Source organism: Neomonachus schauinslandi, chromosome 13 (genome assembly GCF_002201575.2).
Source record: "Neomonachus schauinslandi chromosome 13, ASM220157v2, whole genome shotgun sequence".
Lineage (NCBI taxonomy): Eukaryota > Metazoa > Chordata > Mammalia > Carnivora > Phocidae > Neomonachus > Neomonachus schauinslandi.
This window is the reverse complement of record NC_058415.1, coordinates 74,198,668-74,213,342: the sequence shown is the minus strand read 5'-3', so window position 1 is coordinate 74,213,342 and position 14,675 is coordinate 74,198,668. Positions and strand designations below refer to the sequence as shown.

General features: G+C 57.4%; 1 protein-coding gene across 1 annotated transcript in view; it reads right to left on the bottom strand.

Annotated features, from left to right (window-relative positions):
- COL27A1 (collagen type XXVII alpha 1 chain) overlaps positions 1 to 14,675 on the bottom strand; it is a 135,258-nt gene that overhangs the window by 118,817 nt on the left and 1,766 nt on the right. The window contains exons 2-3 of the mRNA XM_021691749.2: positions 9,960 to 10,030; positions 4,988 to 6,717 (exon numbers count right to left, since the gene is read on the bottom strand). Coding sequence (XP_021547424.1) covers positions 4,988 to 6,717; positions 9,960 to 10,030 — 1,801 coding nt within the window. The remainder of the gene's footprint in view (positions 1 to 4,987; positions 6,718 to 9,959; positions 10,031 to 14,675) is intronic.

Here is a 14,675-nt window from a genome sequence, read left to right as displayed (position 1 = left end):
GGTGGGCGCCCCCTGCCCCCTCTCGCCTGATCCGGGACCCTGCCTGTTCTCCACGCAGTGGAAAAACGCTGCCATTTCTTTCCAGGGCCTGAAGCCTGAGCGGGTGACTCTGGGATGATTCACGAGGGCCGGGGTGGGATTTTCCACTCCACGCCGCAAACAACGGGGCCTCTGAGAGGGCCCAGAGCAGAGGGGGAGGGGAGCGGGGGCCACGGGCCTGCCTGGGGGAGGTGAAGGAGGCCTGGGCTCCGGGGCTCGCACAAGCAGAGCCCTGATAACAAACAAGCAGCAGCTCTGGGCTTCCCCCAGGGGTCGTGGCCTCTGACAGCCAGACCTAGGGGAACCCCATCCCACGGAACAAGTCCACCCTTGTGTCCAGCTGCAACAGCCCGCCTGCCAAACCTTGCAGAAAGAAGTAAGTCCCGGCTGGCATGGCCCCGGGCAGCAAGCAGAGAGGTTCCACAGGCCGAGGATCTGGGAGACCTGAGTCCCAGCCCGCGTGTGCTGCTAACTACCGGTGACCCTGTGCTAGGACTCTTCAGTCTCTGGGCCTCTGCTCGGTGCCTGTGGCTTGATGGGGAGAGAGGCAGGGGACCTCAAAGGGCCCTCCCGCTTCTGACCGTCTGAGCATACCGCTATTCCCAAGAATAGCCCTCGGGGCTCGGAGGCTTTTTCCCCAGTCTCTGTCCTAGGGAAGGGCCTCCTGGGCCAGGGCTTCTCCATGTGGCCTTACACAGATTACTTCATCTCCCCATGCCTCCAGGCCTCAGTTTGTCCAGCTGCAAAATGGGGATATAACACCCAGCTTCCAAAGAGACCGAAGAGTGCACAGAGTGAGTGGGCAGGGTATTTCTCTCCCTGCCCGGTTGGGGTTGGGTGGGGGTGGTGGACACTACAGACTACCTACTGTTCACACTTTAACTCTCACTGGGTTCTGGTCACACGTTCCCTCCCCTTGTACCTTCAGGTCAGACCTGTGTGCTTTGCTAGCTGCTGTCGGTTCCTTTGATACTGCCCACACCTCTGCAAATAGCCCCTGCCTCAAACTCCCCTCAATTACCTTGTTCCCCACGTGGAGCTGCAGGATACAGCATGCCAACTGCTTAGCTCAGAGCCGGGCACATAGTAGGAGCTCAAAAAACAGTATGCTAAAGACAAAGCAAAACAGCCCTCGTTCCCCGGGGTTCTAGATGATAACTGGGGTAAAGGGTGAGTTTCTCAAGATCTAGCCCTAATTCCTAACCACCAACAGTATGAAGGCCCTCCTGAGTCCAGATACTCCCAGTCATCTTAATGCAGCGATACCCCCATCTCAACCATCAGCACATCAGTAAACAGCCACAACCAACCACTGGGACCAGGTTCTAGTGCTGGGCGCTTTATGTCCCTCATCTCGATCCACACAACAACTCTGAAACGTAGGTAGTATCGTATCCCCATTTTACAAAGGTAGAAACGGAGGCTCAGAGAGGTTAAGTGACTTGCCAAAGGTCACACAGCACCTGGCCCCTACAAGGCACTCAATCCATATTTGCTGACAGAACGAAAGAATGGCTGGATAAGGGAGTGGTTCAAACCCAGGTCACTCCAAATGCAAAATCTGTGCACTGTTACCCTCCACGCGGCCTCCTGACCCACCAGCAGCAGAGATCTGTGTAACCTCAAGGAGCCTGGCCTGGGAATCAAGACAACCTTTTTTTCTGCAAGGATCACATTCCTTCGTTCGTTTCACAGATAGTCATGGAGCATCTGCTGCGGGCCAGGCCCTCATCCGGGTCTCCCTGAGGTGACGCTTGCAAAAAGTGCAAGCGAGTGCAGAGGCCAGCAGCCTGATCATGAATAAATAAGGCCTTGACCCGCCTCCTCCCAGGCGTGGGGCTTCTGTGCAGCTTCTGTGCAGTCTCTGTGAACCACAGCCTCCCCGCCCCTCCTCACCCGGGGCCCAGCTCAGCTTTTCCATGCTCCCCCGGCTGCTGGGGCTCCCACAGAGCTCCCTCCCTCCGTGGTTATAACTGCTGACAGGCCCCGGGGCCCAGAGCTGTCTCGGCCTCTGCCAGTCTGTCTCCTGTCCCTGGGGACCCCGCAGAACCCAACAGACCCAGCCGCGGCACCCCCCTCTGGCTCCCAAATAAGGTCCCACTTATTTCTGGGGAGGGAGCTCTTCCAAAGCTGTCAGAGAGGGGAGACAGCCCTAGGGAGAGGAAAGAAGTTCCCCAAGTCACCCAGCAAAAACAGATCTCCAAGAGGCCCTGGAGATCACCCAACTCGATTCCTCACAGGAGATGGGAGCTATTCTTAACTTACATTCTGCAGAAACCAGGGCTTAGCGTGGCTCAGGGCCACAGAGCCAGTAAGGGGTGGAGTCAGAATTGGAACCCAGGTCTGCACGTCCCCAGACGGGGGACAATTAAGCCCCCGACCCAGAGCAGCACAGCTTCTGCTCGGCTGGGACTAAATCCCAGATGTGTATGGCGGTCGGAGGCAGGGACGAGGGGACAGACAGAGCCCTGCCACCGACGCTCAGAGAAGCCACTTTGGTGATGGGGCTTCTGGGCTCTGCCAAGATAGAAATGCCCAGGTTGCCACCTGCCACATGGTGGGCTGGACAAGGCTTCTCAAAGTTTTTTGGGTTCCTATTAGAGTGAGGCTAGGTTCCAAGCTGAGGGAGGGTGGGATTAGGGGACAGGGTAGGGCAAGAGGCAGGATGCTACCCAAGCAGATTGACGCCCTCCCTCTGGCCCTGGGTCCTTCAGGGTTGGAGAAGCAGGGAGAGTCAGGGGCCTCTCTGGACATCAGGGACCCAGCGTCGTATCCCAGTCCCTGCAAGAACATGTGAGGTGCCCTTGGCCAAGTCTTTTGTCCCTCTAGCCACTGTCCCCTGATCTATAGAGCAGGGGTCAGCATACCCATCCTGCCCTCCTGGACCAGGTCCCGTGAGGTTCTAAAGGAAAGTACCACTCCTGTTACTCATAAATCTGAGAGGTATAGAAACGACAGATTCTCTAGACATTATCTTCCTTTGAGGCCAAGGACAGGGCCTGACACATCTTTGAAGCCCCCCAGCCTCCGGGCCCTGAGTCTTAGAGTCTCAGAGTGGACACTCAGGGGAGTGGGATGGAATGTGCCAGTCTTAGCATCTGGCACTGGGGCATCAACTTCAACTCTGCTATGTGCCCTTGGGCAAGTCCTGGCCCTTTCTGGGCATAGTCTCTAAGCTCCGCACCTGCCCAGTGAAGAAGATTGAATGGAATGATCCCTAAGCGCCCATCGACTGAACAGGTTGACCCCTTTGATCATGGGGAAGCTCAGGAAGATCTGGAGTGAGACCTCACCCCTGCTGACTCACATCACCAAACCCCGAGGGGAAAGTATGTAGCCCGGGCATCCGACAGGCTCAAAGGCAGAATCTCTACCCTAAAAACCACTCCTGTTCCAGTTGTGCTGGCTTGGACATGGCTGTCCTCTCTCCACCCCACATGCAGCCTCGGGAGGCAGGGTTGACCTCCTCCACTGGATGGGGTGGAGACCCTGAGCCTCACACCCTCTCTCAGGGGAGGACAATTCACCCCCTTTTGATCTCACGGCCAGTGAGCCCAGCACCCACACAGCTTGGGAAGCCGAGCTGGCAGGGCTCAGAGGCACCCGGTGCCTGAGTCAGGGGCTGGGCAGCCTGGAGGGGTGAGAAGCGGTCCTTTTCTCAGCTCCCAACCTCCTGCCCTAACAGTCTCAGAGCACAGGACTTGAGCAGAGCGTTGACATAATTGCAGAGCAATGCATACAATTTCCATAAGTTCTACAATATGGTTATAATAAAAGCGGGCTCTCGGTCCCCTTGGAGACAGGCTGAATAAATATTATTCCTAATGATTATTAAAACTCATTAAGTGTGTTTGTAAGGCCTGGGAATTCCCAGCATCTGCCACCATCTCCACATTGTAGGGAGCCTAACCTCAAACACAGAGCCTGGTGGGAAACCCGGCCTCAGGGAGGAGAAAACTACACGGTGGACATCTCCAAGGCAGGAGAACAGAGCTGAGGCCTGAGCTCTCTGGAAACTCCATCCCCTCCACTCCCCGCCCGGAGGAATTGGCCTCCAGCTGCAGAAAGGTCGTTGCCCCTGGAGACAGTCCCAGGCATTCTGGAGGCACCGGGCCTGAGAACATCTCCTGCACGTGGAATGTTCTTTCTCCTTTCCTTGACTCTTCAGGCCCACCCTGATCCTCCTCACCCCAAACTCCTCTAACAAATCAAACATCTATAGGAACCAGGCAGGTAAAATACACAGGGGAAAGGACTGGGTTGGAAGCCCCACATCAGGAGATGTGGGGACACACGGGAGCGGGCCTGTCCTGTCTAAAGGGGCAGCTCTGAGTGGGCCGCAAGCCACGGGCTACTGCATCTGTCCCCCTTCCAAGAGAAGCTGGTCACCAGGTCTTTTATAAGAAATCTCCCACATTTTTAAAATGTTAGTAACTTATTAAATATTTTTAAACAATGCTGCATGTGCCAAACAAAACGTGTTCAGGGCTACCCGTGTGTGACCTTTGTCCAATGCCCCCAGATGAGCTGGTGGGCTGGAGGAGCTCTCCTCCAGGAGTCAGGAGAGCTGAACTCTGGAGACCGCGTGACCTGGGGCCAGTCAGCTAGTAGTTTTCCTTAAGCCACTTGACCTTCACAGTTGGGTTAGCAAAGAATGACCCGGAGCCTGGGCCCGCCCAAGCCCAGGGGTGCTCTTCACCCGGCACTGGCCACCAAACCCAAGGCTGCCCCAGTGGACCATGGATCACAGCAGAGCGGGCAAATCACGGGCACAATGGAGATAGAGGAACAGGGGACCTGCGTGTCAGCTGAGGCCCTGCCCATAACCACCCCCCTGCTCTAAGCTGCTTCTCCAGCTCTGCCCTAATGCCAGGAGTAGCCACTTGCCCTGACTGCCCCTGCCACCCCCTTGAGCTCCAAGCAACATGCACACCTCACCCCGTCTTACCGGCAAACCACAGTCGCCCTTGGGCCCTGGAGGTCCCATCAGCAAGGGGAAAGGCGTGGGTCCCGCCAGGTGGAAGAGTGAATAGCTATGACTCGCGGGCCAGGGACTGGAGGACAGGAATTGCGCTGGGGCCAATGCCGGGGCCGGGGTGGTGGGCCGGCGGGGCCGGGACTGTCTGGGGCTGGGCCTGGTTGTCAGATCATTCAACAGAACATCCCTGGCCGCCTTCCCAGGTCTGAGGGGGACGGGCTTCCGGGGGTTGCTCTTGGGTCTGGCTTTCTTCGTGGCTTCTGATCCAGAGGGTTTCTTGCTTCTGGTGGGGGCCGAGCCAGGAGCAAGGGTGGGAGGCATCGTTGTGGCTGGTGGAGCAATCCTGGGAGAGCCAGGACGGGTGACAGGTGGCCGGGGCAACACAGTGGGTCGGGGAGGTCTGTGGGTGATGGTGCGGGCAGGGGCTGGCTCACCGGCATGACTACTCATCTTGGCCTCGGTCGGGCCCGCTGGGGGAAGAGGCTTTTTGGGGGAGCCAGTGGCCAGAAGTAGAGGCTGAGCGCTGGGTAGCGGAGGTCTGGGCATCACAGGGGTCCTCTGGATCGGCTTCACTGAGGGGTGGGAGGCTTTGGCAGGAAGTGGGTGGGAAGTGGGGGGCACTGGCTTCCTGGTGGGTGGGGCTGATTTGGGGAAGGAAGGCTGAGCTGCCTTCTGGGTGGGGCGGGGCTTTTTGACAGGGCCTACTGAAGGAGAAGGGACCGAAAGCCTGGCTGGATGACTTTTGGGGATCTTGGTGGCTGCGTTCTTCCGCAATGGCTGGACAGGTGTGGTGGAGCTAGCCGGAGAGGCCGGGGGCACGGGAGGGAGCACTCCCCCGGCTGCCAGCTTGGCAGGTGGCAGCGGGATCCGGGCTCGGGCCCCCGCGGCCGCACGCCGGCCCGGCTCTGTGGCGCTAGTCCTCAGGGGCTTGGCGGGGGTGGCGGGCACCACAGTCCCCCTGGGATCCCTGCTTGCTGGCCGTGACCCCAGGGCTGGCGCGGCAGTGGTCAGGTTCTCCAGGCCTCGCAGGGCAAGGTCGGTCTGGAAGGTGAAGGCTGTGCCAGAGTCTCGGGGCAAGAGGGGTCCCAGCTGGGGCCGGTGTGTGTCGGCCTGGCCACACTGCTTCCTCAGGTGGGTACAGTAATTGTGAGCGACCTGCGTCACAGGGTAGATACTGAACTGGCACAGGGCACCTTCAAACTGGACCGCGTGCGGGTTCATCTTCCCAAAGAGGAAGGAGCCCTCGGGGTCGAGGGCTGGGTCCTTGGGGAAAGGCAGCGGGACAAACACCCGGCGCTGCCCACACGCCGTCACCAGGGTGACAGTGCGGCCACGGAGCTCCAGGGCGAGGTGATGCCAGCGCCCGTCGTGCACGTCGAGGTCCAAGGCCACAGAGCGCCGAGGCCCCAGGTGGAGGACCGTCTTGCCGGGGACGAACTGCAGGCCCAGCTGCAGCTTGCGCTTCCGGCTACGGACGGCAAAAAGGAAGGCATGGTTCACCCGGTGGGAGCAGAGGCTCAGCACCAGCGCCAGCTCTGTGCCCAGGGCGGCAGGAATGACGGCAGCCGTGGGGGCCTGGAGCCGGCTCCGCTGCGTAAAGATGAAGCCCGATGGGAACGGAATGACCCCCGGGGGCGGGGGGCTCCGGCCACCCCCTGCCTTCGTCCAGCTGAGGCCCAGCCGCTGGAGGACATCCACATCTGCAGAGGGAGGGCAGAGGGGGAGAGGGCGCGGTCAGGGCCAGACCCCCTCCAGGTGCCCAGACGGGGAGGACGGTCCACCCACTGCCCCGCCCCCCCTTCCCCCGGGGCCCCACGCTCGCGGCCGGGAGTGCGGAGTCGGAACCAGTCCCCTGTCTGGCCGAATGACCCTGCCTGTACTCATTTACGACACAGACCCTGGAGCCGGACTTCCTGAGTTCACGTGTGACTTTAGTGCCTCAGTTTCCTCATCTCTTAACTGGGATGACGGTACTGCCAAACTCAGAAGTCCGTCGGGAGGGGTAAATGAGCTGGCACTCTTGAAATAAGTGCCTGGCACCCAATCATCGCTTGCAAAGGACAGCTGTTTGTGCCAGAAATAATGACCCTCACCGAGTGTTCAGGATGTTTCCCCTTCTCTGTCTCAAAAGCCCGTCTCCTCCAGGAAGCAGTCCCATGAGTGAGGGAGCAGGGTGACAGGAGTGGACGGGTCACAGGAGCTCGGTAAGGATGTCCGGCGGGCCTGATTGGTTTGACCCGCTTTAGGAACTTCCTCAGCCCCCGCCCCACCCCCTAGGTCTCTCTGTGGCCGGAGCTGCTGTCTGCATAGAAGAGGACAGGTCCCATGACTGCCCCTCGCCCTGTGCAGCTTTGGACAGAGCAGAGGAAGTGATCGAGGCATCCCTGCAACCTCTGTCCTCTGGCGAAGCGTTTGGAGGTCGACAGCAGCCTGGTCAGGTCACATCCACCCAGTAATTACATCGGTGGGGCTCGCCAGAGCCAAAGGAGGGCTTCCAGCGTGTTTATGGAAAGGCTTCCTGACCTTGCCTCTCACCGGGTCATTCGACCTCCTTCAGTTGGCTCAGCTGCCAGTGTCTGCAGAAGCCAGCTCCGGAGCTCCGACTCGGAAAGGAGAGGCTGCCTCTGGAACAGGGGTCTGGCTTGGATCCTCAGCTCCCTCCCACCCCCAGGTCCCCCTGCCCGCCCCGAGCTCAGCAACCTAGGCCCCGAGCGTGGTATGTGGGGTCTGCGTGGGGCTGGATGCCACGCTTAGCCCTTGGCCCTCAGCCAGCAGCTGTGAGATGGATGGACAGATAGATGGGCCGGGAGAAAATGAGTGCCATACATAGCAGGCTCTGGAGTCAGAAGGCCGGACTTGAGAGCCAGACAAAGACACCTGGGAGTCTGGACTCTGAGCCTCAGTTCCCTCTGCTGTAAAACGAGGTGGTGAAGAACGCCTACATCATAGGGTTGTTGGCTGTCCTCACCATCCTTGTCCAGACACCTCTGGGCAAGTCTCTTCCTGACCCCTGAGCCTCAGTTTCCCTGCCTGTAAGACAAGGGAAACCAGACCTGGAGGCGGCCACAAAGTGCTGACGATGTTCTAAGAACGCTATAGTCGCAGGCTGCTTTTTCAGGCTGGCTTGGCTTGAAGACCTGTCTTCCTCCCTAAGGATCTGCGGGCCTTCATTTCACTTCAAATTCCTCCCTTCTCCCACCTCCGTCTGTCCTGAGCTCCTAAGCTAAAATAAACCGCAGCTCGAGGATTCTCTGGGTAGTGGTGTCTCTCACACGTTGTCATCACAGAAACGCTCCTATTAGCACAAACTACTACTCACTACGATCAACTTCGAAGGGAGGAGGCACTTGCTGGAAAGGGGGAGGGCAGGAAGCCACCTCTCCCTCCCCTCGTCCCACCTCGGCGGCCCCTGGAGCGCCACCTCCCCCCACCCCCCCGCACTACATGTCCCCAAACACTGCATCTTTGGTTGCTTCCACTTGCCTGACCAGCACCACCGATGAGGCCCCCGCTGACGGTCCCCCCTCCAGGTGGGTTTCAAAGCTGACACCAGCCAGTCTCTAGGCCTCCCCCACCCCAGAGACGGTCTGCAGGGCAGGGGCAAAGCCCCACACTCTGACACCCGAGCTGGCGGAGGCCTCTGACCACCGTGGGCTCCACAGGGGATGGACAAGGACTGTTCTTGCCCAAGTGTTCAGGTAAATAATATAATTAACAGCAATAATAAACCCCAGGATTTATTGAGCACTTCCTATGAGCCAAGTGCTTCACGTGCTCTATCTCGCTCGATTCTCTCCATCATCTATAAAGAAGATACTGTTTATCATCCGCCCCCCCCCCCTTTACAGAGGAGGGTCAGAAAAGTTCGCTACAGGAACTAGCCCAAGGTCACACAGCCTATAATAAAAGGCACAGCTGGGACTTGAATCCACATCACCTGGTTCCAGGGTGTCTGTTCTTAACACTATGCTATCCTGAGCTGGAGCCCCTCAGCCTCGTTGGTAAGTGGGGTGGAGAGACATCCAGAATCCAGGGAAGAGGAGCTAGGGGCCAGGGGAACGAATGCAGCCCAAGGCCAAGCTGGAAGGACCCTGCCAGCTGGCCGCTGCGAGATCCCTTTATTACATAAACCTGGCTCCACACAGCTCCGGCCTCTCCCCAACACCCCCCATCCCCCGTTGCCTGACTCAGGACTCTGGACAGCTGTTCACCTACTTTGTGGGGGAAACAGCAAGCTCGGAAAATATGACATTTGCACAAAATGTTGCCGGGCAGCCGGAGTCTCTTCCGGGCATGGCCCTCCCCTCCTGGGGACCCAATCCCTGCCGGCGGCCAGGTCAGGCCACAGGGGCTCTGGGAGTGCCCTGCTGCCCGCCCCAGCACACGGGCATGCATGGAGGAGGGGAAGAGCCGCTATTTTAGGAGGCCTTGTGGCTGTTTGACAAACAGATGTGGGAGAGGTTTCAGTTTCCCCGGACAGCTGTGTAGCCAGGCCACCGCCGCTCTGGCCCCCTGGCCGGGTCCTCGGGGAGGGCAGGGAAGAACAGGATCTCACGGCAAGTGGGGGGAAGCCGTGGCCTTCATGCCTCCTCTCAACAGATCTTGGTATAACCACTGTACAAATCAGGATGACTGAGGCTTACTGAACGAACGTGATTCATTCCAATTCTGCCCCCCGCCCCCGTGGGAGACAAAGGGTCACCGTCCCACATTCCTGCCTCTGAGCCCTTCCTAACCCTTACAAAACTTCAAATGTCAGTCTTCCCAGCCTGGAGAGAATTTACCAATGATGGGCTCCATTCTACTGAGAGGAAAACTGAGGCACTGAGTTCCAATTAGGGGCATGGCTGTCTCCTAGCCCTGAGTTCTCAGGTCTCTTCTGCCCTTCCTTGTCCCCCCACCCCCACCCCCCACCGCCTGCACAAAGAGAAGGGAGGATTACCTTCAGGAGCTCCTTGGGTGGAAGCCAGGTGACACGCAAATGAGACTAAGATCCAGGTGAAGAGAAACCCCCTAGAGACGGGAAGACACAAGCAGAGGCGGTTATCAGCTTCTACCCTGGGGCCCAGATCTGCCTGGAACTGGGAGGGGACCACCCAGTCCCCCCCACCCCTGCCCCGGCCAGGCTTGCCCGCAGAAGGCGGGGGCCAGAGGCAGGCTCTAGGACCCCAGAGGGTAGCCCACACTCCTGGGGTTTCCAGGTGCAACCTCTAGGGGCAGGACCTGCTCAGGCAGCACAAGTCACAAGTACAAACGCTGCTTTTTACAGATCGATAGACCAAGGTCACAGGGCAGGGAACAGTGGGCAGAATGCCCTGGGCATCAGGAGACCTGGGGTCCAGCTTCAAATCGGCCACTGACTCGCTGGTCAACAAAGGGCCAGCCCCTCCCCATCTCTGGGCCTCAGCCCCCCATCTGTACTATGGCCTCACAATCCTGAGGCCCAGTGGGCAGCAGAGCCAGGACTGAAAGGTCAGTGGGAAGACCACACTGGTCCGTGTGGATGACGGACATCCTCAAATGACAGAAGCGACGAGAACTCCCTCTCTAGACACAAGGTGGAGGGGGAGAAGACCCCTTAACCAGGACCAGTGCGTGCTAAGGAAGCTGCCTACTGGGCTTCATGCTGCCAGAGAAAGGGAGTGGAGAAAACAGAGAACACAATGGGGTGTCAGGCAGACCCAGGCACAAACCTGGCCCTGTTGCCTACCAGCTGTGTGACCCTGGATGAGTCACTCAGCCTCCCTGAGCCTGCCTCAGGCTCTGCAGCGCGGCCGACACTCCCTATCTTACCGGCCAGGCGTGAGGATTAAATGAGCTCATGCCTGTCAAGGGCTCGGCCTGGTGCCAGCCACAGAAGTGCTCCTTCGGCATCACGGCTGCCCGTGAACTCTGGGGCCTGGAAGGGTTAATGCTCTGCTCCACGGCTCCTGCCAAGATGGGCAGAGGCAGTGATCCGATTTCACCTTCCTGTGGGAGCAGCCACCGGCGACACCCGAAGCCACCCGGGGCATCTGATCCCCAAGCGGGCAGAGGGGAGGGCGGCACGTGGCCAAAGCCGGCCGGCCAGGATGCAGGCAGAGAAAACCGAGACCGGCGGGCGGTGCGGGCTAAGGCTGGGACACACAGGCCCAGGATCCATTTCCAAGAGGAAAGCTAGAATGGTGTGCTTCTGGGGAATCACGTAATCCAGGAAACCCGTCTGCTGTAATTGATGTCTGGCGCCCCACGTTCTTCCCAGCTCCCTAGGCGCCCTAGAAAACCAGCTCACACCCTCTGATTTAATGGCAATTACTCCAACTTAATTGCAATTATAATCAATAGTGATCCTGACTGGGCACCGTGGAAGACACTGGTGATTACCTACCCACAGCCATTCCCCTGCCCTTCTTGTTCAGGGAGGCACAGACTTCAGAGGATACTGGATGAATCCGGATAAGCCTAAGCCAATCTTGGGGATTTCATCTGCCATGCCAGTGACCGGTTTAGGCATGCATACATGACCCAAACATGGTCAGTAAGATGTAAGGGATGCCTCTTAGGGCCCCTGGGAAAGTATTTCAAAGGGACAGAGAGAAGGTTTTCTTCTAGCCTTTGTATGTTATTGAGCGAGGATGTGTTGCTGCTGCAGCCATTTTGTGCCCATGAGGTTAACAAGCTCCATGAGCACGTGAGGGTGACAGAATGGAAAAACAGTGCATATTTGATGACACTTGAGATGCTGAATTAGCAAACCCTATCACTGTCTTTCCTTCAGACCTCTTGATATGGGAGATAATAACTCCCTTTGTGTAAGCCACGTTGAATTGGGTCTTCAGTTACCCACAGCATAAGGCAAACTAGCCGCAAAAGCACTCAGATGCTGAGGGTGGTCCCTTGAAAGCCTTCTCCAGAATCTGGGCCCTTGCACATGCTGCTCCCAAGTGCTCCTGACACCACTCTTTTGCCTGGTCAGTTCCCACACACACGTTAGATTCCAGCTTGGGCGTCACCTCCCACAGCCCACTGCGAGTACCTCACCACAACAGGTTTCGCACATGAGCCCACTGCCTATTTTCCTATTTCCCTTTCTAGAACAAGTCCCTGAAGGGTAGGAAACACATCTGTCTTGTTCATGTGTATTCCCAGCACCTGGCACACATGTTGTAAACGTTCAGTGTATCTTTGTAGAAGAAATAAATGGTACCTGGTATTACAGGACTCTGGACTTTAAAAGCATCTCCCCAAAGGCCCTCTCTACCTCTGACTTTTTTCCAGGGTTGCTCCTGGATAATCCTCAGCTCCCCCTCATCCTCTCCAATCTGCTGCCACTGCTGTGAAAATGTCCTTTTTCACGGGGCCAGTCCTCCCTGCCGCCACGGGCCTCGCCTCCAGCTCACCGCTAGCAATGACTAAAGGTCAGAGCGCCTAGCTGGCCCGGCGTTGCCTGGGGAGAAGAGCAGAAGTTGACCCTTCTGGCATGACCTGCCCACTTGAAGCCATGGCAGCCTCATCAGCCCTGAAAAGAAACGACAGGAGGCTTTGTTTGATGTGACAAAAACTAAGGCTTAGGGAGGGCAGGTACCTCCTCAAGGTCACCCTGGGTAGGCTCTGGGGTCATAACTCTTCAGTACTATTTCCCACGTGCACCAGGTAGACACTCCAGGAAACTGGAGCCAGACCAACTGGGGAAGAGCTATCCCAGTCGTGACAATTCCCAAAGCACAACTAAACAACTAACTGCCTAACAAAGGGTCTGAGAAGTCCTGCAATGAAGACATGGACAGGGCTTTCTGTCTATCGGCAGTCCCCAGACTTAGAGGATCAGTGAACTCCTTTTCCCTGAGAACGCCTGCTCTGAAGACACTGCGCCTCACTTCCCAGTGTCCCAACAACCTCGTTTCTGTCCCATCTCCTCCATCCTCTCTTCCCGGCCCCTTCCAGGCACAAGCCCTCACTCCTTGAATGTCTCGCTGTATGATATCACGTCCACGCTGCTGAGGATGCTTCCCAAGCTGATAGAGAGAGAGCAGGTGGAGAGGAGAAGGTGTAAGAACCATACATGTCCTTAGTCAATTTTTCTGGCTGCGGTTAGGCCAAGGTGACCACTCTGGAGAGAATAAGGATACACTTGGGGGAAATATTTTTAATCCCTGAAGGTCAGGAGAAAGAAGACTCACAGGACGATGGGATCAGAATCTTTGCTTCAATTAAGTTTCCCAACACCATGGCTTCCAACTCAAGAATTTCAGCCCTGAAGGCCTGTTACCAATGTATTTGCCCCTCCATTCATTCACCTTGACACCTTCTCAGACCTGAATTCTGTGTGCCCTTGACTCATATCCTGCCAAAGCAAAGAGTGGGAATATACAGCGGGAGAAGGTCCTCTGAGATCAGCTAGAGGCCAGATTCCAGTCCCATCCCCTCATTGTGGAGATGGGCAACTGAGGCCCAGAGAGGGGAAGTGACTTGTCTAAAGCCACACAGCATGTCAGTGACCCACATCATCCGACTCTACTACTTAGCAAACAGTCCTTTCCGCTTGACTTGTCTCTCGTGGAGAAGAAATTGGACACTTACAGGGGCTTCCTATCTGCCAGAGACGGGAGTCCAGCCTTTACCAACAGGAAGAGAGAGACGCGGCCTAGGGAGCCAACAAGCCATCTAAGTGAGCTCCAGGCCTGGAAAGTTGGCTCCCGGAGGGAGGCCCTGCTGACTCTTTTGCCCCCGTTCCAACGCTGTTTAGGCTACTGCTAATAACGTTTAGTGCCTGTGTTGGCTCAGAGCTTTGTTCTTCCCGACTTCTGTTTTCACCACTGACTCGTGGGCTTTGGCTCAGGGAACCCAGGGCTCCAGAATGTCGGGAAGACCAGAGCAGACAGGAGGCAGCTGAGATGGCAGCTACCTAAGCGTTAGGGAACCTGACCTTGGGGGCACAGCCTGGCCACAGAGCCCTCCAGGAAGGGAACCCAGGTGTTCCTACCCCTGCAAAGGGCCCTCTGCCCGCACACCAAATGTGGCTACTCTGGGACCACCAGAACCTACAGCTGCTATGCTTGGTGGGAACACACAGGATCGTAAGAGACCCATACCAACTTGAACGTCCACCAAGAGCTCAGAGCTGAGACCCAGGGCACCATAAAACACACAAGGAAAGCAGCCCTGTGGACTCCCGGCTTGGCTGTGCGCTCAAGGGACAAGCTGGGCAGGCAGCTGGCCTCAGGACCGCAGAACAGCAAAAGGGGGACGGACCTGTCCCATCTGCCTCCGTGGACCGACCAGGCCACCTTGTGCCCAGACAGCTGCACCCAGGCTCCTCTCTTCACACCTGATACCTCTTCCATGGGAACACAGACAGGTCATCTGTCCAGACAGGATGCAGCCCAGAATTTTCAGTTGACTCACACATCCATTCAAGATGAAGTGAATAATAATACAAACAATGGTGGCCATTTATTGACCATTTACTACATGCCAGGCACTGTTCTAAGCCCTTTACGAGCATGGTCCTCCATCAAACCTCACTAAACCTTGTGAGCTGAGAATTAAGCTGCCCATTTTTCGGATCAGAAAGAAGGGAGCACAGAGGCGGGGGGGCCTGCCCAAGCTCCCACGGCAGTCAGGATTCACACTGTCTGATCCCAGGGCTCCCTCCGCGCTGCCACCTGCCACCCACCGG